Source organism: Amphibalanus amphitrite, unplaced genomic scaffold (genome assembly GCF_019059575.1).
Source record: "Amphibalanus amphitrite isolate SeventyFive unplaced genomic scaffold, NRLGWU_Aamphi_draft 000178F_arrow, whole genome shotgun sequence".
Lineage (NCBI taxonomy): Eukaryota > Metazoa > Arthropoda > Thecostraca > Balanomorpha > Balanidae > Amphibalanus > Amphibalanus amphitrite.
Window position 1 is genome coordinate 807,544 of NW_024881673.1, and position 27,221 is coordinate 834,764.

At 47.8% G+C, this 27,221-nt stretch overlaps 4 protein-coding genes across 6 annotated transcripts; 2 read left to right on the forward strand and 2 right to left on the reverse strand.

Annotated features, from left to right (window-relative positions):
* Window positions 1–225: 225 nt before the first annotated feature.
* On the reverse strand, window positions 226–8,142 carry LOC122383963 (CCR4-NOT transcription complex subunit 11-like). Its single transcript, XM_043370865.1, has 10 exons — window positions 7,759–8,142; window positions 6,526–6,617; window positions 6,215–6,363; window positions 5,365–5,484; window positions 4,685–4,869; window positions 4,310–4,442; window positions 3,418–3,627; window positions 2,875–3,014; window positions 2,265–2,430; window positions 226–1,335 (listed from the first exon to the last, which is right to left on the reverse strand). Exons 1-10 carry the CDS (start codon window positions 7,815–7,817, stop codon window positions 1,201–1,203), a joined length of 1,389 nt encoding a protein of 462 aa, XP_043226800.1. The 5' UTR covers window positions 7,818–8,142; the 3' UTR covers window positions 226–1,200.
* Window positions 8,143–8,395: 253 nt separating this feature from the next.
* LOC122383966 (proteasome maturation protein-like) lies at window positions 8,396–21,672 on the forward strand. Of its 2 annotated transcripts, none has more exons than XM_043370870.1 (3): window positions 8,396–8,590; window positions 20,695–20,980; window positions 21,290–21,672. In XM_043370870.1, the coding sequence occupies exons 1-3, from the start codon at window positions 8,468–8,470 to the stop codon at window positions 21,376–21,378; spliced, it is 498 nt and encodes a 165-aa protein (XP_043226805.1). In that variant the 5' UTR covers window positions 8,396–8,467; the 3' UTR covers window positions 21,379–21,672. The 2 variants fall into 2 exon arrangements, with proteins under 2 accessions (XP_043226805.1, XP_043226804.1); XM_043370869.1 differs by lacking the exon at window positions 8,396–8,590 and adding an exon at window positions 14,868–15,184.
* On the forward strand, window positions 8,513–14,421 carry LOC122383965 (DNA excision repair protein ERCC-8-like). Its single transcript, XM_043370868.1, has 7 exons — window positions 8,513–8,540; window positions 11,737–12,060; window positions 12,338–12,439; window positions 12,663–12,765; window positions 12,945–13,050; window positions 13,318–13,469; window positions 13,776–14,421. Exons 2-7 carry the CDS (start codon window positions 11,855–11,857, stop codon window positions 14,331–14,333), a joined length of 1,227 nt encoding a protein of 408 aa, XP_043226803.1. The 5' UTR covers window positions 8,513–8,540; window positions 11,737–11,854; the 3' UTR covers window positions 14,334–14,421.
* A 752-nt stretch (window positions 21,673–22,424) lies between the features above and the next one.
* Window positions 22,425–27,080, reverse strand: LOC122383964 (N(4)-(Beta-N-acetylglucosaminyl)-L-asparaginase-like). Of its 2 annotated transcripts, none has more exons than XM_043370866.1 (5): window positions 26,845–27,080; window positions 24,472–24,625; window positions 23,967–24,192; window positions 23,343–23,536; window positions 22,425–23,060 (listed from the first exon to the last, which is right to left on the reverse strand). In XM_043370866.1, the coding sequence occupies exons 1-5, from the start codon at window positions 26,948–26,950 to the stop codon at window positions 22,730–22,732; spliced, it is 1,011 nt and encodes a 336-aa protein (XP_043226801.1). In that variant the 5' UTR covers window positions 26,951–27,080; the 3' UTR covers window positions 22,425–22,729. The 2 variants fall into 2 exon arrangements, with proteins under 2 accessions (XP_043226801.1, XP_043226802.1); XM_043370867.1 differs by lacking the exon at window positions 26,845–27,080 and adding an exon at window positions 24,875–24,920.
* Window positions 27,081–27,221: the final 141 nt, after the last annotated feature.

Sequence of the window (27,221 nt, forward strand, 5' to 3'; positions counted from 1 at the left end):
GCTTCAGTTAGAAAGAAGTCTTTAAAAAAGACTTTAACAAAGTATGCCATATATTTCAATGTGCTGTATGCGTATTTTTCGTATTAGTTTGATGTCTTATTTCTTTGTGAAATTCCCCCATTTATTAAGCATAAGCAAATTTCACTGACACAGTTGTTTCCAGATGCCACTGTACTCATATATGAAAGAATGTAGTATCTCAATTCTCATTCGCAAAACACCTGATATGGAAAACGTTATATTCTACGGACATCGGCTGACACCTCTTACGACGCAAACACATCAAGTGTCCTCGTCCATCGTTTTCACTCGGACATCATTAAGTCCCAGGTACACATGCGGGTCATTCTCGACCACTGCCATGCAATACATTGTACACTGTACACAAATATAAGCCCCAATTCGCTGGTACACTGTCACTGGTGTGAATACATGCCGGTACATCCAACACTCAGTACGCTTTCGACAAACACCGGTACCAAACAACACTCCTCAAGGCTGTTTGAGTACACGTCTCACAAACACCGGAACAAACGTCTGTCCTCATGGCTGTTGGAGTACATAACATAAACACCTGTACCACACATCTCGCTCACAGCTGCTTTTATACAGAAAGACAGACTGGCTTCGGTTGGGAGGTGTCGGAGTCGCCATCACACAACTGTCGACTGGACATCGAGGTAGCTTTACCAAGCTAGTGTCTCAAAGCAAAGCGAGCGCAACCCAGCACTCTTGGACCAATCTTGGATACAATTTGTGAAATGGAGGAAACTCAGAGGTGTATTCACTGCAGGGAAGTATGCGTCCCACAAGTACTGCAGGTTAACTGACCCTGAGAACCATACTAGTTCATTCACCCGGTCCCAGAGGTGCATCGAGTTCACCAGCCTGGTGTCATCAGCCGCCACCAAACCGTATCCGGATGAGTTCACTCAGGTTCTCTGCACTATGACTCATGTTACCGCACCGACATGGGTCAAAGGTCAACCTCTGTGGTAGGAAGCTAGCCATGCTAGGCTAAATGTCAAAGGTGGCGGCGGACAGTAGCTGGAATTCAGCTATGACGTGTGTAAATTCACCACATACGTCCCCCGCGAACTTTTTTTAACACCCCAGTCGGTGATTGGCCCGGCGAGATCACTAGCGCCGCCGCTAGGTGCAGCGCGCAAGTAGTGGTAGCGGTGACCGCCGCTAGGGGCGTTAGGTGCGCTGACCTGGCGGCAGCTGACTGACGTGCTCGTTGGAGTCCAGCTGTTTGAGGAGCCGGAACAGGGCGGCGGCCTCGCGGATCCTGATGAAGTCGATGCAGAACGCCTGAACCTCGATCAGGATCGTCTGAGGAGAGACAAAAATGTGGTCAGGTGGCTGAGTTTATGCTAAGACCAGCCAAATAATCCGTGAAAGTGCAGTTCATCTGGCGCGATCGTTATCGCACTATGCCACTAAAAATTTTGAAAATGTGATTTCAAGAGTACATGTGACTCACAAAACCTTAACTCCATGTGGTTATCAACATGCGATTACTACCAGACAAGCCGTCTGACAATTATCACGCGTTAACACCCCGGAGCTATACCGTGCCAACTAAGCGGAAAATCCAGCATCAGTCCCCGCATCTACTGTAGGCACCGTACCGACCATAATCAGACCAGCAATCAGCCGTTAAACGCCCAAAGTGCTCACTAGGAGGCAATATTCCGTAATGCGGAGAATTGAATGATTCACCCTTTCGCATAACACTTGACCAGTCATGCATTGATAATGATCATAAGACACATGTAGGTCCATGTACGGAAATATTTGAGCACGTGTAAGCTGGCCATTCACACTCGAAAACATAGACTTATCAGTGCAACATATCCTAGATGAGAGGTATAATTGTTATCAGTGAGCTACACTTTCACCTTTTGAATGTACAAGAGAAAACTAAATTCTATGAAAATTATTTGACGATAATATCTGCCGACATATTCTGCATCCTCTTCCTGTGACATGGAAACAGCGACATAAACATGTCACTATTATCTGGATAGAGACGTCCAGAATTTCAGCTGACAGCAAATGCAAGTTTGACCAGCAACAACATAATTCAATACTCCTCCCTTTAGGTCATCATTTAAAGCAGATTCATGAAAAGAAAAGAAACACCACCTCTCACGCCTCCTACATAGGGCGGAACGTGGCAAAATAACAAAAACTTATAACATCACATACGAGCCATTGGACATCCAGCATCCATCCAGTATCCACCCAGTATTACGCACCTGCACGTTGATGATTTTGTTTCTGATGAGTGACTGGAGGAAGACGCAGACAAGTCTCACCAGCCGGTTCTGCATGTATCTGTCTTTGATGGCGCCGCAGGTGGCGATGCAGTTGGTGATGTAGAGGTGGACGAACTCGGCCGGCAGCTCCACCGCCGTCGTCAGCCTGCAAGAGATGGTCAGTAAGGGTCACTGGGACAGGGAAGGGCAGTGGGGTCAGGTGAGGTCGCTGGGGTCAGGTCACCAGCCAACACGAGATGGCCAAGGGTCATCTAGCCACATGTACATAGTACTACGTGTACATAAGTTCGATGGTCATCAACGTCAAAAACTAAACATAGGTCATCAAGTAAGTCTTTGGTGAGCACCTCGTTTGGATGTCATCGGTTATCGGAGGCATGGGTGCATGGTACACATTTTTTCGGTGTCCCAACTCCAAGACAACAAGAGAGGCACCTTTTTCGCTGCAGTATCAGCTTTCTCACAAACGTCCCTCCTTACATCAGCCAATCCTCTTCCATCCTGTCTCCCTCGACCAACCAGCTCTCCCTCGAACGGTTCCCTCTCTCCATCATCCCGCCCTCTCTCCCTACTCCACTCAGTCACTGACCTGTTGACGACCTCCATGCTGTGGAGCGACATCTCCATGTTGACGAGGACGTTGAAGAAGTCTGTGATCTGCGGCGAGTCCATCAGCTGCAGCAGCACCTCGATGGCGATGATGGGGTTGTGCTCCACCAGGTCCGGCAACTGAGCACATGTGAGGACGGATGTGAATGAAGATGACTTCGATTAAGTGGCCGTGGGCGAGACGAAGCTACGCGCGGAGACAAAACTTGGGTATTTTGTACAAGTACGTGTAGGTTGGATATTGAAATTGTGGGCTGGAAATGAATGTTTATTTGAAGTTTGTAGCCTAAAAACGTGAAAATCAAGGGATCTTTAGAAGATATTCTACATTATAGAAATATATAGCATACAGGAACAGTGGACGCCATGCACGTCATGATAAAAAATGAACTGCCTTTCTGGCCACTAGTTCGACCAGAAACTGACTCCGTCACTATATTGATCAGAAACTGACTCCGTCCGATGCCTTCCCGGCCCATTCACCATTCTTTCACCAGTAGCTCACTGCCATTCCATTTCTCACCTTGGCGGGTGTGACGCCCACTTGGTACACGGTCTTGAGGTCGCGTTTCAGCTGGCTGATCAGCTGGTTCTGCTGCTGCAGCGTCAGTGGCCCGTTGACGGCCAGCGCCATCAGTTGGCGAGCCTCTCCGACGCCAGCGGGCGCCGTCAGCAGACTGGGGTCGTAGGCCACCTGGTGCTCGTGCGGCTCCGTAGGGACCATGTACACCATCTGAGGGGAAATCGGCGGGGAGCGGGTCAAAGTCTATGTATGTTGAGATCGTGGCGGCACGGTCTCCATGTACACTCGCCATGCCAACCGGATAAAACGATAGTTCAGATGCGGAAACGGACAAGTTTCCTTTTTTTGTTTGCCGGGAATAACGACTGAAAATAGGAAACAAAATATAAGTTTTTACATTTTACAAAGCCATTGAGTGACAACCATGAATGAAGTGCAACTTACCCAAACATAATACGAAACCTTTATGACGTAACACATTTTACACTCGCAACCGTTCTCAGCATTCAGCAATCGTGGTACTCGACTTCGAAAATGGCGAGTTACATAAAAAATCAAGACTAGCTGCATAAAGGGGAGCAGAGCGCAACAACTTGCTAATGCCCAGAGTTTGAAACTAAAGACAAACTGTGTCGCTTCTGAGACAAAACAACACGTAGTTATCTTCACTGGCTGACAGCCAGTCTTATCAAGTTCACGGATGAAGGTCTCACTCGCGTCACTGGATTCAAACACTTTGCTGTCAGAATTCGTCATATGACCTAAACTAAATAAAAAACGACACTCTGATTCTAATTTCTAACTGAATATGCTGTCCAAAACACAGCCTCCTTTCCTCTCCCTCAGACACTCGAACTCTGCCCCCGCCCCGCTCCAGCTCCATGCCACTGACCTCATCGATACAGTTGTGCAGTGGCGGCGCCAGGCGCAGAAACTCGGGGGCCAGTCGCTGATGGGCGTATGGCGCCGGACTGCTGAGGACACCCTCCACCGTGCGGCGGGTGACGTTCTGTTCAGAGTACGCCCTGGAAACGACAACGCAGGGGAATCGTGGTCAAAGGTCGGATATCAGATTTATCTAGCTGTGAACTAGATTAAAAAATAAAAATAAAATATGGACAAGAAAATAAAGGGTTTGTTTACCGTCGATTATCAGCAATACGAATCCCGAAAAGTCCCGTTCAGTTTAAAACCAGCCCAGAAATGACCCGGTGTCACCCCAATCTAATCTCTCGACGGTCACATGCCGACACATCCCCGTACTAACCCGGAGGCGTCGGGTCGCAGGTCGGGGTCGGGCACCACCACGCTGACCCCGGACCGGGCCGCCGGGGGCACATCTTTGAGCCGCTCCTGTACGGCCGTCTCCAGCTCCGCCAGACTAGTCTCAGAGGCAGCGGCCGGCGGTGGTAGCTCCGAGTGCAACAGCAGACTGGCCGGCTTCTTAAACAGCTGCCGCACAGCGGGACAGGGGATCGTGGCCATGGTGAAGAGCCGCAATGGGCAGTTACTCACGCTAGGACAATCCCAGGGAAGTTTATTATTAAGCGTTGCTTCGATATCTTGCCTTCAGAGCAGGAAACGATTTCAAAGGCAAGATACTTGACTCCATTGAATGCCTGACATGTTGTGATATGCCGGTTACCCTCGGTAGTCGTTACCCTCCCACATCCACAAAATGGACTTCATCCGCATTGTCAGGCAGATTCACGAAACCGTTTCAAATTGTGGAATGTCTTTGTCTATCATCCAAATAACAAATTGACAGACAGACATACAAAAGGGGAGAATATTGCAGTGATATTGTTTAATCTTCGAAAGAACATTCACTATGAAATCATCCTGAAAAAGAGCTTCAATTTCCCATTTCCCTGTACATACGTTGTACTTCGGCTCCAATTATCGTTGCCTAGCGATCCAGGCCCTTTCTGCGGCCGTGCTCCGTACCTCCTTGTTCGGGTTGATGATGAGCTGCCGGACAAAGTATTTCTCTCCCGGCGTGAACTTGGTGAAATGCAGAGCCGGATCCGTGGGCTTCCCGGGCGCCTTGGACATCTCGGAGTGTTGCTGTAACGTTTATACAAAAGTAAATTCGTTGTTCTTTTAACCAGGGCTGCGGAGTCGATGGAATTTAAGGTGATTCGGACTCCGACTTCAAAAATCGACTCGGACTCCGAATCCGACTCCAGCTTCGACTCTGGGCATCGCTCATGAAGTCCATACAAGGAAATTAACTGTCATGTCGGGTCGGAGATCTCTTTATCTTGCCTGAAGCGACCCTTTGCGCGTTCCAAGGCACTGCATTACATTACAAATAAGTACCTGCCTTTTAAATAGCATAAAAAAGAAGTTTTGACGTAGCAGCTGTCTTCAGCTTTTTTCCGATGAAAACGCCCGTCCAAAAAACGGGTTTGCCCTAAGCTTCAACAAACTCTTATTTTGAATGGTCAACGAGCAAAACATCGCCAGAAACCAAGTGTAGGGCATGACTTTGAGCCATGCAGTGTGAACTCCGACTCCGGAGTCGGAGTCGGTAAGATTAAGCGGCTCAAACTCCGACTCCGACTCCGGGCAAAACTGCCGACTTCGACCGACTCCCACTCCCGACTCCGCAGTCCTGCTTATAACGGACACGTCATAAAGCTTCACATAAAAATTGTTTAAACCTGTTGCCATAGCTAACTTTGAAGCCAAAAGATATTACACAATATAACTACATTCGACACGAACTAGCGAAATATGTGGTTATTCGATGATTACAATTTGTGATCCAATTGTTACACAGTGAGCTACTTACCATGATGTGGAGGAACACATTGGCGAATGGGTTCCTTTTGATGGGCTCGTTTTTGTAGAGGAAATACAGAATGGCCGTGGCCACCACCCTCTGGTGTGGATGAGGCAGCATGTCCGGCTGCAGAATCAGGAACACCAGAGCATTGCCCACTGCAAATGAACAGAACATAATTCAAATATCTGCAGTGCAGTCTGCACACCACTAAAATGCCTTTATGAAAATGAGGCCTCAGGGGGAAATGGAAATCTAGTGTAGCAGGCACAAAGCAGAGGTCATCTTTTTGAATGCAGAACACTGCCAATTGAGGTTACCTTTGAAGTGGTCCTGCTTGTTGAATGTTGAACAGCATTGTGCAGCTAGAGTTTCTATGGGTTGCTGTTCTGTGCTCTCCTCAGAGAGAAGGCTGAAATAGAAAAGGCCAATTAGAATACAACTATGTCAGCATGCCCTATGAAACTTTGAACCAGCCATGTTTGATTGAGCTAGCCCCAGGGATATAAAAAAGTGAAACATGTCATTGAAAACAGTTTAAATCTGTAAAGCAATTATGAAAAGGGACTTTGAAAATATGCATTTAAAACTCAACAATCATTGGTTTTGGTATCCAGTACAGCCATAACCAAACCAAACCATGGATATAAGATATTTATGGGTTGTTACCCATTTTCTGTAGAGCAAAGGTAAACTGCACTTTTATAACACTCAGTTACAAGGAGCCACAAAATGATAAGACTTCATGGCTTGCAGCAAAAGGCCCCAAGCTGTTGGATGTAGATTGTAGATTGTATTTAGGGCCTTGGTAGAACCTAGAAATAGGAATGTTGACTAATTATCAATTCAGTTATCACCTTGAGTTGCACCCATTTATAACTAAGAACACCTACTCATTATGACATTGCCCACATTGGATGAGTGCATGGACTTCAGTGCTGGCTCTGTGATCTCAGTGGAGCTCAGGGCAAGCTACAGGCTGGGATCCATGTTGTCCTAGGATCTGGCATAAAACCAAGAACAAAGATCCCAGATCTGGAACCTATGGGGATCCCAAAGCACACAACCTGTAAAACAATCAGCCAAGGCAATTCCATGCTTTTAAGCACCTGAGCACGGCAAAATGTTAGCTTTGTTTGCTTCATATCCCTGAAAGAGGGCCATTGGATAATGTAACAAATGTCCTATAGCAATATCACATTCCTGCCTCCACAAAATCATCTAAGCATTTATTATCTCACTGGATCTGTTGAAAAAAGCTACTTCGTGATTTGCACTCCTATTGAATCTCAAGACAAATTGGAATAGCTTAATCTATGATCACATTACATCATACATAAAGATTGCTGGGCTTATACAGAATTTTGATTCATACCTTTTGACAGACCCCTGCATGTCTATTAAGTGCAAACAAATGGACACAAAAACCTTGCTTCCAAATTGAAATACTTAATTGTAATAGCAACGGTCAAATGACTTGTTTAAATTTGGAATGTAATATGGGATTCACAAGAACCACAAATTAAAAAGTACGAACCTTGGTTGTAACCCACCTGAGGAGAGTAGATATATCCTTTGTTGACAATGCCATTGTAGAGGGAAGCTGAAGCATACCAGTAGTTGGTATTTTCGATCAAAAGGCATTTACACTTCAATAATAATAAGGCCACCAAGCCAATAGCAATCCATCCCAGCAACAGCGCAAGGCCATATAAGTTAACAGCGTTCAATCGGTATATAGGGCCTTGGTTCAATCATAAATTGAAATTGCAAGTATGTTGTTGTTGTTGTTGAAGAGTTAGGGCGCGCAGCAGCCTGGCTCAAGCGTCCAATAAAAATTGCAAGTAAAATTAATCTGTGTAAAATTAATCTCCCATCCGGTGCGGAACAGTGCAAATATTTTTGTTGTTAATCACTTGTGTATTTTTGATCAACTCGATACGTCATAAATAAAACCTCTTTTAATTGATCTAGTTTTGATCAAAAGGCCTCATTCGAATGAAACCATAATAAAAATTATCGGAACTATCGTATCTTAAATAAAAAGGAACTTGTTATAAGTTGTTTATACATATAAAATGCATTTCAAAGGAAATAGTTTTCTAACTTTGTTTGTATCAATGACGTCATATATTAAGGATTTAAATTGTACAGCAACAATTTGATGATCCTTGACTTCCTCGGCATATATGGCGCAGTAGATTACAGGTTGTCCCCAATCCAATCCACATTATTTTTATGGTGATATAATAAGGAAGATTGATGTCGAATATGATTTCTCAATATTTTTTCCTATCTCAATTTCATGCAGAAAGCCTTGGCAGAAGATTCAATAGTGAAGAGATCGCTATTTATTCAAATTATTTTAGTAGACTGGGTAGTTTGGTACGTACCTACCTACCCATTTTATCATTATTAGTTATCAGCACTGTTAGTATCAGAACCCAATAATGATAATGAATAACAATAAGCCAATGTCACTTCGGTTCATAAAAATTGAAGTTTTCACTCAGTTGCAGCAGATAACCTGGTAGATAACCTTTTATCACATGTTTCACACTTCATGTCTGATGTCTCTAGGGTCGAGTCAGTTTTCTATGCATTGTCTCTTGGTCTGTCTGTTTTGGTTCCCACTCATCAGTTCCTAGCATAATATGAGAGACAACCTTGACTCATAGCTGGCTTATATGCAAGAATGCAGTTTGAGCTTTTGCTGGGAGTTAGGACCAGTCAAGAGTGCAATTATAAGAGAGACTTTGACATAAGGTGGGGATGGTCCCAGTCCTAGTGGAAGAGCATTTTACCTAGATCTTGTCATTGCATAGACATGATGACCTGATGACCTTAAATGATAAGTTCCTGGAGTTAAGTGCTCAAAGAGGGTGCTTGGTCCTGCTGATAGCCAAAATTGAAATAAAAATATTAATGACATACCTACCTACTTAACTATTAACTTAAACATTGAAGTCCTTACCTTACCTTACCTTGAAGGTCATCGGGATAGAAAAGGCCACTTGGCCTATAGGTCCCGTTCTCACCGAGTTACTTGCAGAGACATTCAGGACTCGTAAGGTTGTGGCATGACATACATTAGGTGGGTCCAGTGATGGTCGAGTCGTGCCTTGAATGTCGAGAGTGTTTCGGCTGATACGACCTCAGCAGGTAGAGCGTTCCAGTCGTTGATGATGCGGACGCTAAAGCTGCTTCGTCGGGCGAGAGTCACAGCTCGGGGTTTGAGCAGCTTCCACCCGTGTCCTCTCGTCAGCTCGGTCTCGTTCTTGGTGAAGAAGGTCGTTGCCGGCACATCGATTTCACCGTGGAACAGCTGGTAGACCGTCAGCATGTCTCCCCTGCGGCGGCGGTAGAACAACGACGGCAGTCGGAGACGCTCCAGACGCTCGGGGTAGGGAAGGTGCTTGATGGATTCCACCATACGCGTGGCGCGTCTCTGGACCTTTTCTAAGCGTTTCTGGTCTCCTTTGCTGAACGGTCCCCAGACGGCGTTCCCAAACTCCAGAAAGGGGCGGACGAGAGCCTTGTAGAGCAAGGGTAGGGTCGTCTCATCGATGTGAGCGAAGGATCGCTTGATGACCGCGAGCAGCTGTGAGGCTTTTGAAACGGCCGCGGCCGTTTGCGTATGAAACTTCAGCTCAGAGTCGATTATGATCCCCAGATCCCTTTCTTCGTCTACCACAGCGATGGGCGTCCCGTTCAGCCTATATTCGTGTGCAGGATTTCTTGAGCCCATGTGCATCACCTTACACTTTCCTGCGTTGAACGGCAGCAGCCACCTTGAGGACCATCGTGCCAGAGCGTCCAGATCACCCTGCAGGCCAGCACCACGATCGGATGGATTTGTCAGTGGCTTGTATAGCTTCGTGTCATCCGCGAACATCTTCATATTGCTTGAGACCTCTAGTGGCATGTCGTTGACGTATATTGTGAACAGCGTCGGCCCCAATACTGAACCTTGGGGGATACCGCTGGAGACAGGTGCCCACTCCGAGTTGCAGCCCTGAATCAGCACCCGTTGACGACGGCCAACTAGGAAGGTCTGTATCCAGGTGAGAAGTTTACCTCCGACACCATACGACCTCAGCTTCTCGAGAAGACGTTTGTGCGGCACCGAGTCAAATGCTTTGGCGAAATCTAGGTAGACCACATCCACCGGGGTTCGGTCTTCCAAGGCAGCGGTCCAGTCTTCCAGTACCTCAAGCAATTGGGAGCTACACGAACGCTTTGCCAGGAAACCATGCTGAGCTCTGTGAAGCAGGCCGTTTGCTGACATATGGTGCAGGAGCTCATCCCTTATGACAGATTCGAGGACCTTACAACAGACGGATGTCAGGCTCACCGGTCTGTAGCTGGATGGTAGGCGGCGATCTCCTTTCTTGAATATCGGAGTCACGTTGCCGATCTTCCACTCTGGGGGGACATCCCCGGAGTCCAGCGATTTCCTGAAGATCCAGCTCAGTGGGTGGGAGAGGACGGCTGCATTCTCCTTTAGTACGCGAGGGTGAAGGCCATCGGGTCCTGGCGAGCTGTGTGCCCGCAGCGCTGCCAGCTTAGTGTGTACCCGTAGCGGGGAGATTTCGACGTCCTCCAGAAGCGGTCCGTGATGGGGGCGCTCCAGGACAGGGATGGTGTCTGACGCTTCTTCGACGAAGACGCTACTGAAGTATCTGTTCATGGCGTTAGCTTTTGCCTTATCAGAAGACACCGTTTCTCCATTCTCGTCTTCTAGGTCGCCGATGCCATTTTTGGTCTTGAGGCGTGAATTTGCATACCGCCAGAAGCACTTCGGGTTATCTTTGATTGACAGTACCAGCTTTTGCTCATGTTGTCTCCGGAGGGCTCTGGTCACGTTCCTCAGGTCGTTTCGACACCTGACGTACCTGGCGTGATCAAGTTCATCGTGGCTTCGGCAGTAAGTGCTCCACAATAGCCTTTTCCTTTTCCTTAGTTGGAGGGCTTGGCGGTTCATATATATGTTATGGTCAGAGGCCTTCTTTCTGATGCTGGAGCATGACTCAATGGCTGCACAGATTGACGAGCTAAAGAAGGTGTGAGCTTCTTGAGTACTCATGTTCCTCATCACCGCCCAGTTGCACGATTCAAGCACATTAGTCAATGAACGATAGTTGGTGCGAGAATACATGCGTGGCAGCGAGGATGGCGCAGGTGCGTAGCACATCAATGTGAAGGTAAGGATCACATGATCACTTCTACCCAGGGCAGGGCCGTACTCAAGGTTGCGAACCATACCCTCCTCATTGGTAAATACTAAGTCCAGAGTACTTGGCCTCTCTCCAAGCCTGTAACGTGTGGGCTGGGTAACGTGTTGGAACAGGTAACAGTCCTGGATCGTCTCCACAAAGGAGTGTGTGGCTGAAGGAGATGCACCAGTTGCCCAGTCAATGCCACAGAAGTCAGAAAGGAAAGCAAGAGATGACATATTTTGTAATCATTATCAGCTATATTTTCCATTATAACTGCAGCATAATAATGTCTTTTTTCATACTTTGTTCCAGGTGCCTGCCTCTCTTGCCTAGTGGCTAGTGAGTAGTGACATCCTGAAATGCACTTATTGAAGGATGTTATAATGAGCATTAAGTAGAACATTTTATTTTTTATTTGGGCACATTCAAGATGTTTTATTTGCAGAATAACCACCAAAGCCTTGTTTCACTACTAGGAAAGCACTGTTTGGGCTTAACAGCACACCCAAGCGGCAGAGAAGATGAGTTGTTAGACTGGTGGAGAGAGAAGTTTGAGCTGTCCAGATGTTCAGATGTGAGGGTGCAGAGTGACAGCTACATCACTTGCTTGGCATTGGAGGACATTGAGCAAAGATAGTAAGTGTAGGCATTTGAATGGTTCATTCTTTTGTTATTCGCCTTACACATAAAGTCTTACTAATGTGCTAAAATGTTTTGTCAAAGTGCCCAAATCAGTGTGGTTTCTTGCTATTTTTTTTTGTATGTAAACATTGTAAAGGCAGACTTTTGTTTATAGATTAACACTTGAACACTCTTGCAAATTATGAAATGCTATCATTGCATGCCATTTGCACAATGTGCTGTATTTATTATCTCTGGTGTTAACTAATAACTACATTCACACTGTCCACAGTCTTCTATCTGGTGCAAACAATGGCAACATATTCATCCATGATCTCTTCAATCTGGCTGGAACCCATCATCATGCTGCAGAAGTGGTGGCGAAGCTGGACAGGTAACCAACATGGTTCGTGCTAGCAACCGGTAGCTATGCCAAAATTTTGTTCTGTGATCACATTTTTCTTTGTGGGTAACCTCAGATCGCACAGCGATGTACCTTGTGCTTAGCTTTTAGGTGTGGTGTTATTTGTAGGATGCTTTGACATGTATAATGCCATTTGTGTATACTTATCTCATTTGGCTAACCCCTCCATACAGTTTACAAGTCATTTTTTCAGGGAGACCGGTCAGGGGGGACACCGGTCGGCAGTGGCGGACGTTAGCTGGTACCCGCTGGACACGGGTTTGTTCCTCAGCAGCGGCTCCGACGGCAATCTGCACGTGAGTGAGTCGTAAATAAAGACGCATTCTTGAGTTCGCTTTGTAATTCGTAGTGCTCGCCAGGTGTTGTGTTTTGTGAAATGCTTAGCTTTTTACGTAGCTCGTATGAACCGTGCATGTCCCATTGCTTTTTTGGTCTTCTCTTTGTTTCCGATGTTAATTTGTGTGCCGATTTTCAGGTGTGGGATACTAACTCGATGACGAAAAGCGAGAGTTTTCGTTTTAAGAACAAGCTCATTTGTCACGCGATGTCTCCTGTGGCCACAGCCCACTCCTTGATAGCAGGTATGTGACATTTCTGTCTTGCACTTTTGTAATATCAACGAAATGGTTGTGACAACGACAGCAGTCAGGGCGTTTTGACTGTTGTCGACGGCACTAGCCAGTAGCCACTAACATTGACTTTGATGGAGACTTGTCTGTTTTTCTCGACCTAGGTCTTTAGGTAAAATTCCAGTAATGTCTTTAACAATGAATAACATAACGACTGACGATCTAGTCTGTGACACCGGCTCATGACTAACAACAGCAAATAACTTTTCCTTTCCGCAGTGGGTGGCGAGGAGTCTACTGTCACCCTGTGTGACCTGAGGTCGGGCTCCAACACACACCAGCTGCGGGGTCACGCGGCCGCCACTGTCGACACATGTCGCTGGTCACCGGCCCACCACTACCTACTGGCCACCGGGGGACGCGACAAGCGGGTACGTCCGAGCACAAACAGTGGCACATGGCGTACTTTTGTCCGTACTGTATTGTGTTTTGACAATGAATGGAGTACCAATGTGGAGTCATCGTCCTTAGTTTTAATGAGACACTCAGTCCGTTCGCACATCGTGAATTGTTTGATTTTTATTGTATCTGCTTCCCAACAGCATTTGACTGCCAGTTTATGTCACCATTCCTGTGTCGTATTTGACGTTCATACGTGTGTGCTGACGCTGTTGTTTTCTATCATGGACATGTTTATGCACTCCATGTGAACTGCTGTCCCCCGATCGTATCGACAGATTCTGTTCTGGGACGTGCGCTACGCCAAGAGTCAGCTAGCGTCACTAGTACGGAGCCAGTCGCGGCCGGACGGCGCCCACCGCGCGCCCGTCGCCGGTCTGCGGTTCCTCGCGGACGGCCGACACTTGGTATCGGTGGGCCGTGACGGGGCCTGCGCCGTCTGGGACCTGCTGACGGGCCGTCCGCGGCAGCTCACCGTACCGCCACTGCGACTGGCCGCGGCCAACTCGGCCGGGCTCGGCTGCCAGCTGGCGGTCACCACACATGGCCGGCGGCAGCTGGCCTTCCTGCCCTGCGGCGACCAGGTGGTGACCTGTGACCTGAGCAGCGGCGAGCCCGTGCAGCGGCTGGACGGACACCTGCGGCCGGTGACGGCGTGTCAGTACGACCGCCGTGAGGGCCGTCTGATCACCTCGGCGGCCGACGGACAGGTGCTGGTGTGGACGGCGCAGAGGGCGGCGCCGCCGGCCGAGGACGGGGTCAGAGAGGGAGGGGAGAGGACCAATGGGAACAACGCCGACCATCTCATGAGAGACGAGTGGAGTGATGATGATTAGAGAAAGGTGCGACGGAAAACCAACTGTGATACTCGTGTCCATTCGGTGTGTGTATTGAGTCATTACAATAAATCATGCACATATTCACTTTGTAGCGTTTAGGATCTGAGGGGTACACACTTGCATCAGCCGAACTTCGTGTGTTAACTGTGTTCATGTGTTGTTTAAGGTTTTGGTGAACAGAATTTGAAATAAAATAATGCCCCAGGGATGCAGTAAAAATAGAAGATAGAACCGGTGTAATGCACTCGATTAGCTGTGCATTAGAATCTTGAGCAAACATTATACCGTAAAGTGGGGCTATTTGAGACAGTGGGGCTATTTGAGACAGTATTTAAAATCGCTATAAAATGAAGATCGTTTGATTTTTGTGTGATATTTCTGCACAGGGAGGTGTGGAATCGAGCAGTAAATCGCCTGAGCAAAAAAATAAGCATGAATCTTAAGTGGTTTTTATTTTATAGCAATTTCAAATACTGTCTCAAATAGCCCCACTGTCTCAAATAGCCCCACCTTACGGTACCTGCTTGTTAATGTCGGACTTGAACAGTGGCTTCAAACTGCATGCAATCACCATGCTATCTATCTGCATGCTATCTTGTATTTTGATCTTCAATAAATCAGCGTGTTGCCTGAAACGACTGGGCAGGATTGGAGAAAGGCTATAGGACGATTGGACAGATTGTCAATGAAAATCATTGCCAGAATAATTTAGTCACGGCATCTTTCCGGCATTCGGCGCGGCTTTGACGATCATGGTTCCCAATGATGCCTGAGAAAATACGAAGAGTCACTGAAGGTGTTTGAGTGGGCTTTCTGGTTTATTGCTGTTTATATTGATTGGAATAAAGGTGAGCATATATCGTTTTAATGTTTGAAAATTAAAGAAATCTCCGTGCTTCATTATGTATTGGGTGTTAACTTGGTGTCAGTGCCAAAATAAGGATCAATTGCAATGAATTAACATCAACATAAGTTCAAAATCAGATGGATGTCGAATGACAATAAATTATCCGGTTCTGGATACAGAGTTATACTCGTTATACTGAAATTGTGACGCCTACGGCTGATTCAGTTGTAATAATAATCCAGAATCATAGGTACCTTACAAAAGGTGTAATTCGCGGCACTGCTAGGAATATTTTGTGGAAGCCACGTCAACAGTGGTTGGCATCGGGCGCTCGTGGTGGTCGGACGTGCTCGATCGAGCTCCTCACCCGTCCTCGGTCCTGGCCTGTGATCAGCTGATAGCTCAAATCCTGACCAGTTGGTATCGCCTGGAAATCCCTTTTGTCATAATTTCCTAACACTCTTTGGAAGATACGACATCAAAAGAAAGTAAAAATACCAAATTGTTGATCAAGAATGCCAGTCCCTCGATCTCCGAAATTACCGCGTCGAAATACAAGCAAGACGCCGGGGACGCAGGCTGAATCAGCTGACGATCGCGCGCCAAACCCACCCCCAACAAAGAAACCCAAGGTCAAAGTTGGAAACGGAGCGAACGGAGCTGGAGGCGACGCAGGTGGGAAAACTGAGTCGATTTTCGATGAAACTTGTGATGATAAGGGTGGTGATGGTGACAGTGAGGAAGACATAACCGAAACTGATCAAGGAGGAAAACACGATCCGGTAAGACCAGCTATGCATCAAAGAGAAATCGGTAAGCTAGACGACAGCGTGTATAAAGTGTTTGGCCAAAGCTCTGTTGGTTCACTTTCTCGCTCATCCAGCGACACGGGTAGCGAGGAGGCGATATGCAAGGGCGGCCCAAATCTAAAAACCTGCGGGAACCCAGTAAAAGAGGGCGAAGACGGTGCCAAATGTGATAGATGTCACTTATGGTTTCACGCTGCCTGTCAAGGCATCTCAAAACCAGCGTTGAAAGCACTTGACAGGTTTGAGTGTCTCGCATGGCTGTGCACGGATTGCAAAGAGAGTTTAAAGACTAGAAAACCCCGCCCTGTCTTTGCTGCGTCGCTCGAGGGTAGGTTCGCTCAGCTCGAAGCAAAAGTCCAGAACCACATCGAGCACATCACAAAGTCTGTCCAAAGCCAAGAAGAGATGCTAAGGAACCAGGCCATCAACATGGAAAAAGCACTAGATGCATATGGTAAGCGTGTGGCAGATCAGGTGAGAGCAGTCGAGGCGCATGCAAACTCAGCAGGACCTTCCTATGCAGATGCTGTCAAGGGCACCTGCAAGGAGGTTGTTGAAGCGGTGAAAACCCAGCTGAGCTCACTCCCAAAAGGTAATGAAAGCACACAACACTCAGCCCTGGATCTGACAAAGGCTTTGGACGACCACTGGGACAGGGAGAGACGCAAAGCCAACATTGTCGTGCACAACCTACCAGAGCCCGAGGAAGGTCCATTGAACGAGCGGGCAGAGAAGGATAGGCTGGCAATCCTGAAGATGATCAAGGATGTGATGAAAATAAGCGTATCAGCTTCTAAATCCTTCAGAGCCGGAAGAAGGTTGCAGGGTAAACCTAGACTGGTTATCCTGACCCTTGACAATCCAGCATGCCGAGCTGATATCCTGAGAGGAGCATCCTGGCTGAGAAACTCTGGGGAGTACTCTAACATTTATTTAACGCCAGACCTAACCCAGAAGGAAAGAGAGACCAACAGGAAGCTCCGTGAAGAATTGGCAGCTCGAAGAGGGGCTGGTGAAACAAACTTGGTGATCAGAAATGGCAAGATCACCCGTGCCCCACGTCAAGAAGAGGCAGGTAGCCAGCGGGCTGAAGGGCAACATGGAAGGAGGAGCCTCGGGAACACGGGGACCCGGGAGGAGGAGGGTAACCTGCACCAGCCAGTTGAAGACACTCGTGGGAGCCGTTCTCAGTCAAACCAGCCTGCGTACAGAGCAGCTGAATGACTAAGAGTGCATCCCAAAGATGTTAAGTCAGCAAAGGAAGACCTGACTGTTCTGTACACCAACTGTGATCAGTTCATCAACAAAAGAGATGACTTGTGTATGTTGATATGCAACAAGGAACCGGACTTGATTCTTCTGACTGAAGTCATACCCAAGGCCCAGAGATTACCCATTGACCCAGCTCTACTTCAGATCCCAGGGTACTCGGTGCATCATAACTTTACTCCTCTGACCTCGAACCTAGGGAGCAGTGGCATCCGAGGCATCTGTGTATATGCCGCAGAGCACCTTAAAGTGAGCGAAGTCTTTTTTGATGCTTCAACCACCGAAAATGTATGGGTGTCACTGTCACTAAGGGGAGGTGACTGCCTACTCATTGGATGTTTGTACCGCAGCCCATCCGGCTCCGCTGAAGACAGTATCAACCAGATGAACCAACTCATCCGTCAAGCATGTTCCGAGACCTTCTCACACATAGTGTTCGTGGGTGACTTCAATCTCCCCCAGATTGACTGGTCGACACAAAGCTCTCCGGCTCCTGCAGGTCACAGTTGCCATTCATTTATTGACACCATCCAGGACTGCTTCCTCTTTCAACATGTCCTCCACCCAACTCGTTATCGACATGGTGAAGCTCCCAGCATCCTGGACCTGATCTTCTCCAAAGAAGAAGGCATGGTGAAGGGGCTGGAATATCTTCCGGGACTTGGAAGTAGCGACCATGTGATGCTGCAGTTTACGGTCACCTGCTCCCCATTAGCAGGTGCTTACACCAGGATTTGCTCTGACCGCATTAACTTCAACCGGCTATCTAGCGTTCTTCAAGATGTTGATTGGTCTCCGATGGCTGCCATGGATCTGGACGGCGCCTATGCATTCTTCAAAACACAGCTTGTGAATGCCATCCAATCATGCTCATCCAAGAGGAAGAAACATGCAAATGTGAACTTCTACATGAATCGCCAGGCTTTCCAGCTGAGGAAAAAGAAGAAGTTGCTTTGGAGCACCTACTGTCGTACCCAGAGCCTGCTTGACCACGCCCGCTTCAAGCGCTGCAGCAATGAGCTGAGGAGGCTGACCAGGAGTCTTCGCAAGGATTATGAGAGGAAACTTGCTGCAGACCTAAAGCACAACCCAAAAGGATTCTGGAGGTACACCAACACCAGACTCCGGACCAGAAGCCATCTTGCAACCATGAAGGACAAAGACGGCTCTGTTGTCTCAGATAGCCAGAAGATTGCAAACATCTTGAACAGTTTCTTTGGCAGTGTCTTCACGGTTGAAGGACCTGGCACTACACCGACTCTAGACGGCAGCTTCAACGGTCCGTCACTGGAAGATGTCGATGTGTCTCCCCAGAAGGTTGAAGCAAAACTGGCTGCACTTAACCCACGAAGCTCCCCAGGGCCTGACAGTATCCGACCCAGTGTACTTCGTAACTCTGCGAGCGTCTTATCTTACCCCCTCAGTCTCCTCTTCAGGAAATCTCTGGACTCTGGATGTCTACCCGCAGAGTGGAAGACAGGGGAGATAATGCCCATCTTCAAAAAAGGAGATCGTCAGGAGCCAACAAGCTACAGACCCGTGAGTCTCACTGCAGTGCCGTGCAAAGTGCTTGAGTCACTGGTAAGGGACAGCCTACTTGCACACCTAACCTCAACTGGCCAGCTACATCAGGCTCAGCATGGGTTTCTCCCCAAAAGGTCTTGCACCTCACAGCTCCTGGGGGTGATTGAGGACTGGACTGCTGCCATGGAAGAGGGAGTTCCTGTTGATGTGGCGTACTTAGACTTTGCCAAGGCATTCGATTCGGTACCACACAAGCGACTCCTAGGCAAGTTGAGGTCTTATGGTGTGTCGGGTCGACTCCTGAACTGGATCCAGGCCTTCCTGTTTGAGCGCCTTCAAAGGGTGGTTGTTCGGGGATGCAAGTCAGCCTGGGCTCCAGTAACAAGCGGCATTCCGCAAGGCACCGTCCTCGGTCCTGCACTTTTCACAGTGTATGTGAACGACATGCCAGCACAGGTCACCAACACAGTGAAGATGTTCGCAGACGATACCAAGCTGTACTGCAAGATGACTGCCAACCACGATGGCCTGCAGGACGACATCGACGCTCTGGTCCGCTGGTCGGAGACATGGCTGCTCCCCTTCAATGGTGCGAAGTGCAAGACCATGCACCTAGGCTTCCACAACCCAGACCGCACGTACCACTTGAATGGAACTGCTGTCGCCACCTGCGAGGAGGAACGAGACCTAGGTATTATCATCGACAGGCAGCTAAGATTCCACAAGCAGACAGCCGCTGCCGCCGCCAAGGCTTCACAGATACTCGCAGTGATCCGTCGGTCGTTTGCGAACCTGGATGAGTTCACTTTACCTCTTCTTTTCAAGGCCTTAGTCCGACCCTTCCTCGAGTTTGGGAACGCCATCTGGGGTCCATTCTCCAAAGAAGACCAGAAGAGACTGGAGAGGGTGCAGCGACGCGCGACCCGCCTGATCACGGACCTCAGAGACCTGCCGTACCCTGACAGGCTTCGCCGCCTCGGCCTCCCATCGCTGCACTACCGCCGTCGTCGTGGAGATATGGTGACCGTGTACCAGCTCTTCCACGGACTTCTGGATGTGCCGCTTGAGTCACTGCTGACGAGACACGAAGCGCAAAACACGCGAGGCCACCAGTGGAAGCTGAGGAAGCCAAACGCCAAGCATCTTTCTCGCAGGAACGCGTTCAGCGTCAGAATCATCAACGATTGGAACGCCCTGCCAACAGACGTTGTCGCTGCTGAGTCGCTGTCGTCTTTCAAGGCGCGGCTGGACCGGCACTGGTCGAGCGTGATGTTCGACATCCCTACCCTGTACTAAGGACCATAGCCTCTCCGATTATGCCTTTCACTCGATACGAGCGGGACCCATAGGCCGAGTGGCCTTATAACCCGATGACCAACTAAGGTAAGGTAAGGTAAGGTAACATTATTATAAATATTAATTTACAAATTTTTGACAAAGTTACTGAATTCTGAAGTAGCATTGTTGACTGTGAATATGTTGCTGTCTTTTTTATGCTTCATGATAATTTATCATGAATTAATCATGCTGTTAAATGTTACTGATTCATATGTACATATTTGCACTTTTGAGCTAAGCTTCCCAGCCAGGATGGCTTTTTGTCCACTGGGCAAGCTGTCCGTGCAGGCCCAGGGTCCATCCTCTTTCTCCATCCCAATCTGCAGCAAGCAGGTATTACAAAATGTGAGGACAATGGAAGGGTAATGTAGCATGGTCCAGGCCATCTTGGAATATACTTATTCCAACAAATCGGGATAAACCCACAAATGACCTATCCACTATAATTTATTCCCACGCTGCTGGAAGTACCTAGAGTTATCATGAAAAGAAGCATGGAACTTTGCAATGTTAACGTCTTGCAATGCACCTCCCTAGCCTAAATTACTGTGTTGTTTCCTTCTCTCTGCAGATGACTGAGCGGCGCGAGTACGGTGCGGTGGACCGTCTGACGCACGGCCTGCAGGCGGGCCGGCCGCAGGCGGACGCCCCCGTCCACCCCGTACAGTCGGCCGTGGCGCGACAGGAGCGACTCGAGGCCGGCCTGCGCTCCGACTGGCTGCGCCAGGTGCAGGGCGTGCACGCGCCGCTGCGGCTGCACGCCGAGAAGCGCGCCGCCAGCCGCGTCGGCCGCCTGCCCTTCCTCCAGTCGTCCAACATCATGATGGACACGCTGACTGGACGCGACGAGACGCTCGGTGAGTCAAGAGACGTGTGGACTGTGGAGTGGAGATAATTGTAATCGTGCTTGAGACTTGAGAGTCGACCGGTTGTGTATCATTCTTATAAGGTTTTAATACGTTTGATATCCACCGATTTCTTTCAATAATACAACTAGTGAGCAAACAGACAACGGCAACCTGGAAACGAATAAAATAAGTATGTTGACTATCGAATACCAAGGTGACCCTTCAACCGATTCCATCTGCACCTCCCCTATCGCCCGAACTTCCAACGTTCGTTCCCATCATCCTGCCTTGAGCTGACCCTCTGCCGCTTTTTCACAGACTTCAGCGACTACCTGGGCGCCGTGGACGCCTCAGAGGTGATGGGACAGCCGCACGCCGTCGTCGAGAAGTCGCTCGGTCTGCTGTGATGATCGTCACTAGAATAACACATTGCAACACCTTCTGGGCCAGCCGTCCGTCCGTGAGCACCATTCGCGGCCGTATTTGAACAACTGTCCGACTGAGCCTTCGTCAGGGACGGCTCCCGAACCGTCGCTCCTCTACAAAATAGGGGACGCAACTCACGCCGTAAGTCTGAGGTCGCTTGCATTCCCAGACTTTTGAACTTACCGCCGACGATTCGGCGTATGTCAGCTGCGATATCGTCGCTGCTCGGGATTGGAAAGTGACTCAGTTCATAAAAATACAGATTTTCGATGTCATGCTGGGATTTTGCCAATTGCGAACATCCTTTTTTCTTTACTAAAGTCATTAATATCTCAGAAGATAAAGAACACCGTTCATCGATACCATACATTCGTCACACACGCGCATCCGTCATGTGAGTATAATAATAACTTGGTCGATAAAGGATAACGTAATACTGACATGTCAAACATATATAACAGTTAACACGGAACAGAACAATGATACCTCGGATAAACATCGACTAAACAAATACTAACACGTTTTTTATAAATTTAGTCCGAACCTTTTGATGGGAAGGATTCACAAGGACAGAGCCACCGCTAAGCGAAGCTTGTTGCGATGACCCTACCCTCTACCCTCTGATCGCGCAATTCCGATTCTATGGCATAATTTAGAGTCCAAAGTTTAACGTGCGCACAAAGCCGCGCACGGCCGGTCCCCTCGCTGACTTCGCCTGGCTACTACGGCCTGCCACCAACCGCAACCATACCTGTCAGGAGGCCCATAAATGTCGAGCGCCCGTCGCGCTTCGAACCCGGACTGTCATAACCGGGAACGCGTGCTCTCACCACGCGGAGTCCAACGCTCTAACCAACTGAGCTACGGGACCGGCTATACCTGCGGAACCGGCGGGACCGGCTACGGGACGTTGTACGGGATTCAGTGAAAAAAGTACGGCTTCCGCGTTCCATGCACCTATTCTAGTCATTCGATGGAGTACGTGAACAATTGATTACGGGTCATAATCCGTGTAGTATCATTGCAGTTTCGTTGTAATATTCTATATAATAAATGACCAAAATATCGCACCAAATTGAACAATGTAGTTCCAGTTTAATCTCGCATAAAATCGTTGCTTGAGAGAACATAAATCTCTCATCGGCAAGGAAAACGCTAAAAAATAAACGTCATGGTTGTGGTTCAGTTTCACCCATAGCTCCATATTACAACGCAATTACAAAATCACAAATCCACAATTTTAACATAACCCGTTTGACTGGCTCCTGATTCCAAATTTCTGCCTCGTTGACTACCTGATCCCCCTAATCACAGCCAGCTGCTTCAGACAGCTCATTCACAGCTCACATTGATTACTCGCACGCCGTCTCCTCCTCCTGCCACACTGTACGGGAAGCTGTCTATACCGTGACAGGCGGCGCCGTGCCTTCCGTCCTTCGTCAGCGCCACCATGGCCCCTACAAACTCCGGGTGGCGGGCCACGATCCGCGCCAGAGCCGAGCGGCACGCTTCAGCCGGCTCGGCGCCACTCCGCATCGCCTCCACGGCGAAAAAGCTCGGCAGGAAACGCATCATGACGTCTCCGTCACCGGTGGCGGCCGCGCCTCCGACCGCGCCGTCCACGTAGGCGCCGGCGCCCGGCACCGGACTGTCGCCCACGCGACTGCAGGTGAGCAGAACGGACGGTTAGCTGGTCAGGTGGGGGAGGGAATGGAACGGAGACAGTGGGTGGTAAGTTGAACGTAATACGACTGCACATAACCATTCATCGGTAATGATAAGGGTTTAGACTTTAGAGCCTGGCACAGGATCAGGCATGGAAACGTTGCTTTCAGATTCCATATTGCTTTGCTTTAAGAAATTACCGAGCCAATAGTTGTCAGATGTTCCACTTTTATCTACAGTACACGAACGGTTCAGCATCATCAACAATGACCTGACCTACCCGGGAATCTTGTGGATGGCTCCGTTCGTACTGGTGCCGGCGGCCATCTTTCCCCGGCTGTCGATAGCTACCATCCCGATGGTGTCATGTGCCTTGGCGCTGGCCCAGGAAGGAGTCGACGCCTGCGCTGCAGCAACGGCGGCCCAGTCCCGAGTGTACGGTCCGCAGCTCTGCGTTGGGTCCGGCTTCACGTTCTGAAAGCAGAGTGAAATGCGGCGATAAGAGCTGTGCATTGTTCATAATAGCATGTGAGGCGTTCTGCATTGCAGGATGTAAAATAACAAATTCACGTCTCCTGTTCTACCGCCCTGATGTCGGGTAGAGCAAGGCAGTTATATGGTACAGTTATAAGTTAATCACCATATGCCTTTCATTCGCTTTTGGTTAAATGACTATCAACACATACGCTCCTCAAAATTGTGTATTAAAACCTACGTACGTTTTTATTCACAACGTCGCTCTTCCAAATCGCACCCGCAACGTGATTAATAACGGTAAATTTGTTTGTAGATTTTCGTGTTGTTTCTCGAATTGCTAAGCAGATTTTCGCGACCGTCTCAGCTCCGTCTCCATCAATGTTCACAACACCCCGATCACCCCGTTCTCGTTACCGCTCATACCCACCATCCAGAAGTTGGGCTGACAGTTATTGTCCCGCCACTGCTGGTGCAGCTGGCGCGAGTGGTCCGTCTCGAGCGTCTCCTCTTTGAAGCCCAGCTGGAGCGCGAACTGCGTGGCCAGCTCTCCCACGAGCAGCGTGTGGCGCGTGTGCTCCAGCACGGCACGCGCCACCGACGCCGCGCTCTTCACGCGCCGCAGACACCCCACGGCGCCCACGTTTTGGGTGTCACTACGGAGGGAGATCGGGGATTGTGTTACCGGCGCCAGCGGTGATTGTCGCACCAATTTCACGAGTGCTGGAGTGGAGTGGGTAGTAGAGTTTACATTGGCTGGCATTCTTAATTTCAAATGACAATAGCATATGCAATAAAATCATTCATTATATAAGCATTGCAGTAAATATCAATGATCTCAAGAAAATAATCATAGGGTCAGTCTAAAATGTGCAGTTCACAGAACAAGAAGCAATGCAATAACTACGTGGATGTCCTCACTCTTCAATGCTTACCCATCCATTATCATGGCATCAAGTGTTGTCTCGCCATTCTCGTCTGGACTACCACCGAACCCCACAGTACCATCACACTGCAGCTTCTCGCAGGTGGTGCAGCCCATCTCCACAGCGTCCAGAGCAGAGCCAGATGCTGACAGGATCTGCCAGGCTGAACATTGACAGGTTCAGGGTCAGGTGGTTGAATTTTGTAAGCATGCACCAAGTTTTTTTGTGGTACTGGTACAAATCATATCATACAAGACTATATGAAATAAATGAGACGTGGAAAAGACTTGGATAAGTATGCTAATGCTTCTAAAATAAGAAAATGGCTTCTGAACTTATAGGTAATCTTATTGCACTGAACAGTACAATACCATGCATGCAAATCATAAAATAGAAACTAAAAATGTCACACCTCAGTAGGCGGAACTATGGTCAAGCGTACCCATTTTCGGGAACGCATTTTCGTTCCCATGTTTGGGAACGATAAACCCAAATATGGGAACGCCATGTAGGCATTATTTAAAACAAGAAAAAGAACTGTTAAATGACGTCCAAAAAATATAAAACGATCGTGAACCGCCTGATAGTTGTCTCAATATTGTTGGGAAAGAGTTTGATATTGTAAGGCCCATCGTAGTTTCAAATCGTTCCCCTATTTCTAAAGCAGTCCATCACCCGGGCCGCGAGCCCAAATTTGGGAACGCTCTCGTACACTGGCGCTGCAAGCGTTCCTTATTATGGGAACGGCGTACCCAAAATTGGGAACGATTTCACCGACGCCTTTCAGGGGCTCTTTTCATTAAAGGAAACAGTCCACTTTCCTGAAATCAGTATTTTGCTATTGATTTATGATTTTTTATGCTCAAAATAATCATGAAATAAAATAAAACCTTTTTGTAAAAACAATTATTTTCTATATTTTAATATAGGACGAACTATATTCTATGTAAAATAATGTTTGACGCGGAAGCTTATTACGCATTGACCAATCATATTGCGTAGCTCAAACCTACGCATACTGCATTGGCTGTAAGCAGCACGCTGATTTGCTGACGATGACGTGGCTGCATTCCTGTGCAAGGCACGCATTCCTCTACAAGGCACTCTTTTCGGAACGAGAAATGGAATATCTTCGTCTATGGTGATCGTTGAGCCGTAAAAGCTCCTGATTTGTGCTAGTCTCAGCTCAAGCTACGAAACTGCTATTCCAGCTCAAAACCCCATGTTAAAAGTGAACAATTTCCTTTAACAAGCATCACGTCCAACGCCGCAAATTATTGTTAACGCAACAATCATCAGATGACCTTTCCGGCAAGACCGTTGCATGTTTCGCCCGGTCTTCTGCGCTTTTATTCCCGTCGATCTCGCAGCGGGCACGCCCCCCTCTGCAGGATTACGTAATCCACAACGCTCAGCGATGTTCAACAAGGTCTTCCATACCTATATCCACCGTCCGCGCCGAGGGTGGAGACATGTCAAGCACCTGTCTGCTAATCAACGAGAGTTGACGAGCACAAGAAGTATCCAAAAATGAGAACGCTGAATATGTTACACCCTCAAAACACCTAGTCCCAATGAAAATCTAGTTTTTTCCTTTCTTAATGAGTGTAAGTGGCAAAAGGCCTGGTAGGATGGGCACGAGGTATGATCGAAATCAGCATAAAAATTATAAATAAGCCACACAGAGCGACCTATATCAGAGAAATTCCCCCCAAACGATCATGCTTAGAAACGCCGAAGACAAAAACCACGCTCATGACGCTGCTTATAAAACAACGCTAAACAGCTAGCATCCAAATAAAATATGTCTTTCAGGGCTGATAAAATACAGCTGAATGATTTTAAACCACTGAAACTGAGTTTACAACAGTAGTTCGGTAAAATCACTGACGTTCCACGCGGTCGATCGCCCCGACACCAAAAGTCAGCAATATTACCTCGGGACTGTCCGCGTGTTCGCTTGCATATGTCAGCATCTGGTGTCGCTAGAATGAAATTTCATAACCAGGCGAAAATTATTATACTTGACCTCAAAATGTAAAAATGCTTCATTTTCCTTAAAATTGCATGTTAAATGTCGTATAACCCATATTTCCACCATTCTGTCATTTTTAAAAAATCATTAAAAATATCATTCCACGGTCAATTTCCTTGTTCCACGGTCAGATTAAAGATAACTTAATGGAGATTTAGTAGATACTTAAATCAGCGTGCACTTTTTTGAGACGTGATGCACTTTTGAGTTTTAGTGGGCGAACGGCCGAAAAATTGCCTTCCGTTCTCATAAATGGGAACGCCCGTTCCCATATTTGGGAACTCCGTTCCCAAAAATGGGAACGTTCCTATATTTGGGTACTCATGACCATAGTTCCGCCTACTGACCTGTCTCGGTCGCATTCGTAAAGGGCCATGTGTTGACAACCAGGGGAGCTGTCATCACACATCTACATAGGGTTAATTGCACAACAAAATTAATAAAAACGCCCATAACTAAAAATTTCTGAGATGATACAAAAAGTAAACAAATGACAAATGTCTCATCTGCGCCAGCTACATCGGCAAATGTTTTATCAAAAATTTGAAATATGACGTCTATTTCTTTAGGAGAAATCTTTTTAACCTTGCTGTGCAATATTGATTTTTAAACAAATAAATTAGTGTGAAAAAAGCTACGACAATTGATACATTTGATGAACCCTTGTCCCTTCTTAAAAAATCATCAAACATAAAGTTTGACGTCATTTTAGGGTAAATTTGTT

What these genes read in the sequence shown, in the direction of transcription:
- LOC122383965 (XM_043370868.1), top strand. Translation starts at nt 11,855, where the DNA reads ATGTTTTATTTGCAGAATAACCACCAAAGCCTTGTTTCACTACTAGGA. An exon ending in GAGGACATTGAGCAAAGATA is followed by an intron (nt 12,061 to 12,337) that starts GTAAGTGTAGGC and finishes CACTGTCCACAG; the next exon opens with TCTTCTATCTGGTGCAAACA. An exon ending in GCTCCGACGGCAATCTGCAC is followed by an intron (nt 12,766 to 12,944) that starts GTGAGTGAGTCG and finishes GCCGATTTTCAG; the next exon opens with GTGTGGGATACTAACTCGAT.
- LOC122383963 (XM_043370865.1), bottom strand. Translation starts at nt 7,817, where the DNA reads ATGCTTCAGCTTCCCTCTACAATGGCATTGTCAACAAAGGATATATCT. An exon ending in GATATATCTACTCTCCTCAG is followed by an intron (nt 6,618 to 7,758) that starts GTGGGTTACAAC and finishes TTTCTATTTCAG; the next exon opens with CCTTCTCTCTGAGGAGAGCA. An exon ending in CTGCGACCCGACGCCTCCGG is followed by an intron (nt 4,443 to 4,684) that starts GTTAGTACGGGG and finishes TGTCGTTTCCAG; the next exon opens with GGCGTACTCTGAACAGAACG.
- LOC122383966 (XM_043370870.1), top strand. Translation starts at nt 8,468, where the DNA reads ATGTCGAATATGATTTCTCAATATTTTTTCCTATCTCAATTTCATGCA. An exon ending in TTAGTAGACTGGGTAGTTTG is followed by an intron (nt 8,591 to 20,694) that starts GTACGTACCTAC and finishes TTCTCTCTGCAG; the next exon opens with ATGACTGAGCGGCGCGAGTA. An exon ending in TGGACGCGACGAGACGCTCG is followed by an intron (nt 20,981 to 21,289) that starts GTGAGTCAAGAG and finishes GCTTTTTCACAG; the next exon opens with ACTTCAGCGACTACCTGGGC.
- LOC122383964 (XM_043370866.1), bottom strand. Translation starts at nt 26,950, where the DNA reads ATGGGCGTTTTTATTAATTTTGTTGTGCAATTAACCCTATGTAGATGT. An exon ending in TACGAATGCGACCGAGACAG is followed by an intron (nt 24,626 to 26,844) that starts GTCAGTAGGCGG and finishes GTCAATGTTCAG; the next exon opens with CCTGGCAGATCCTGTCAGCA. An exon ending in GCCATCCACAAGATTCCCGG is followed by an intron (nt 23,061 to 23,342) that starts GTAGGTCAGGTC and finishes GCTCACCTGCAG; the next exon opens with TCGCGTGGGCGACAGTCCGG.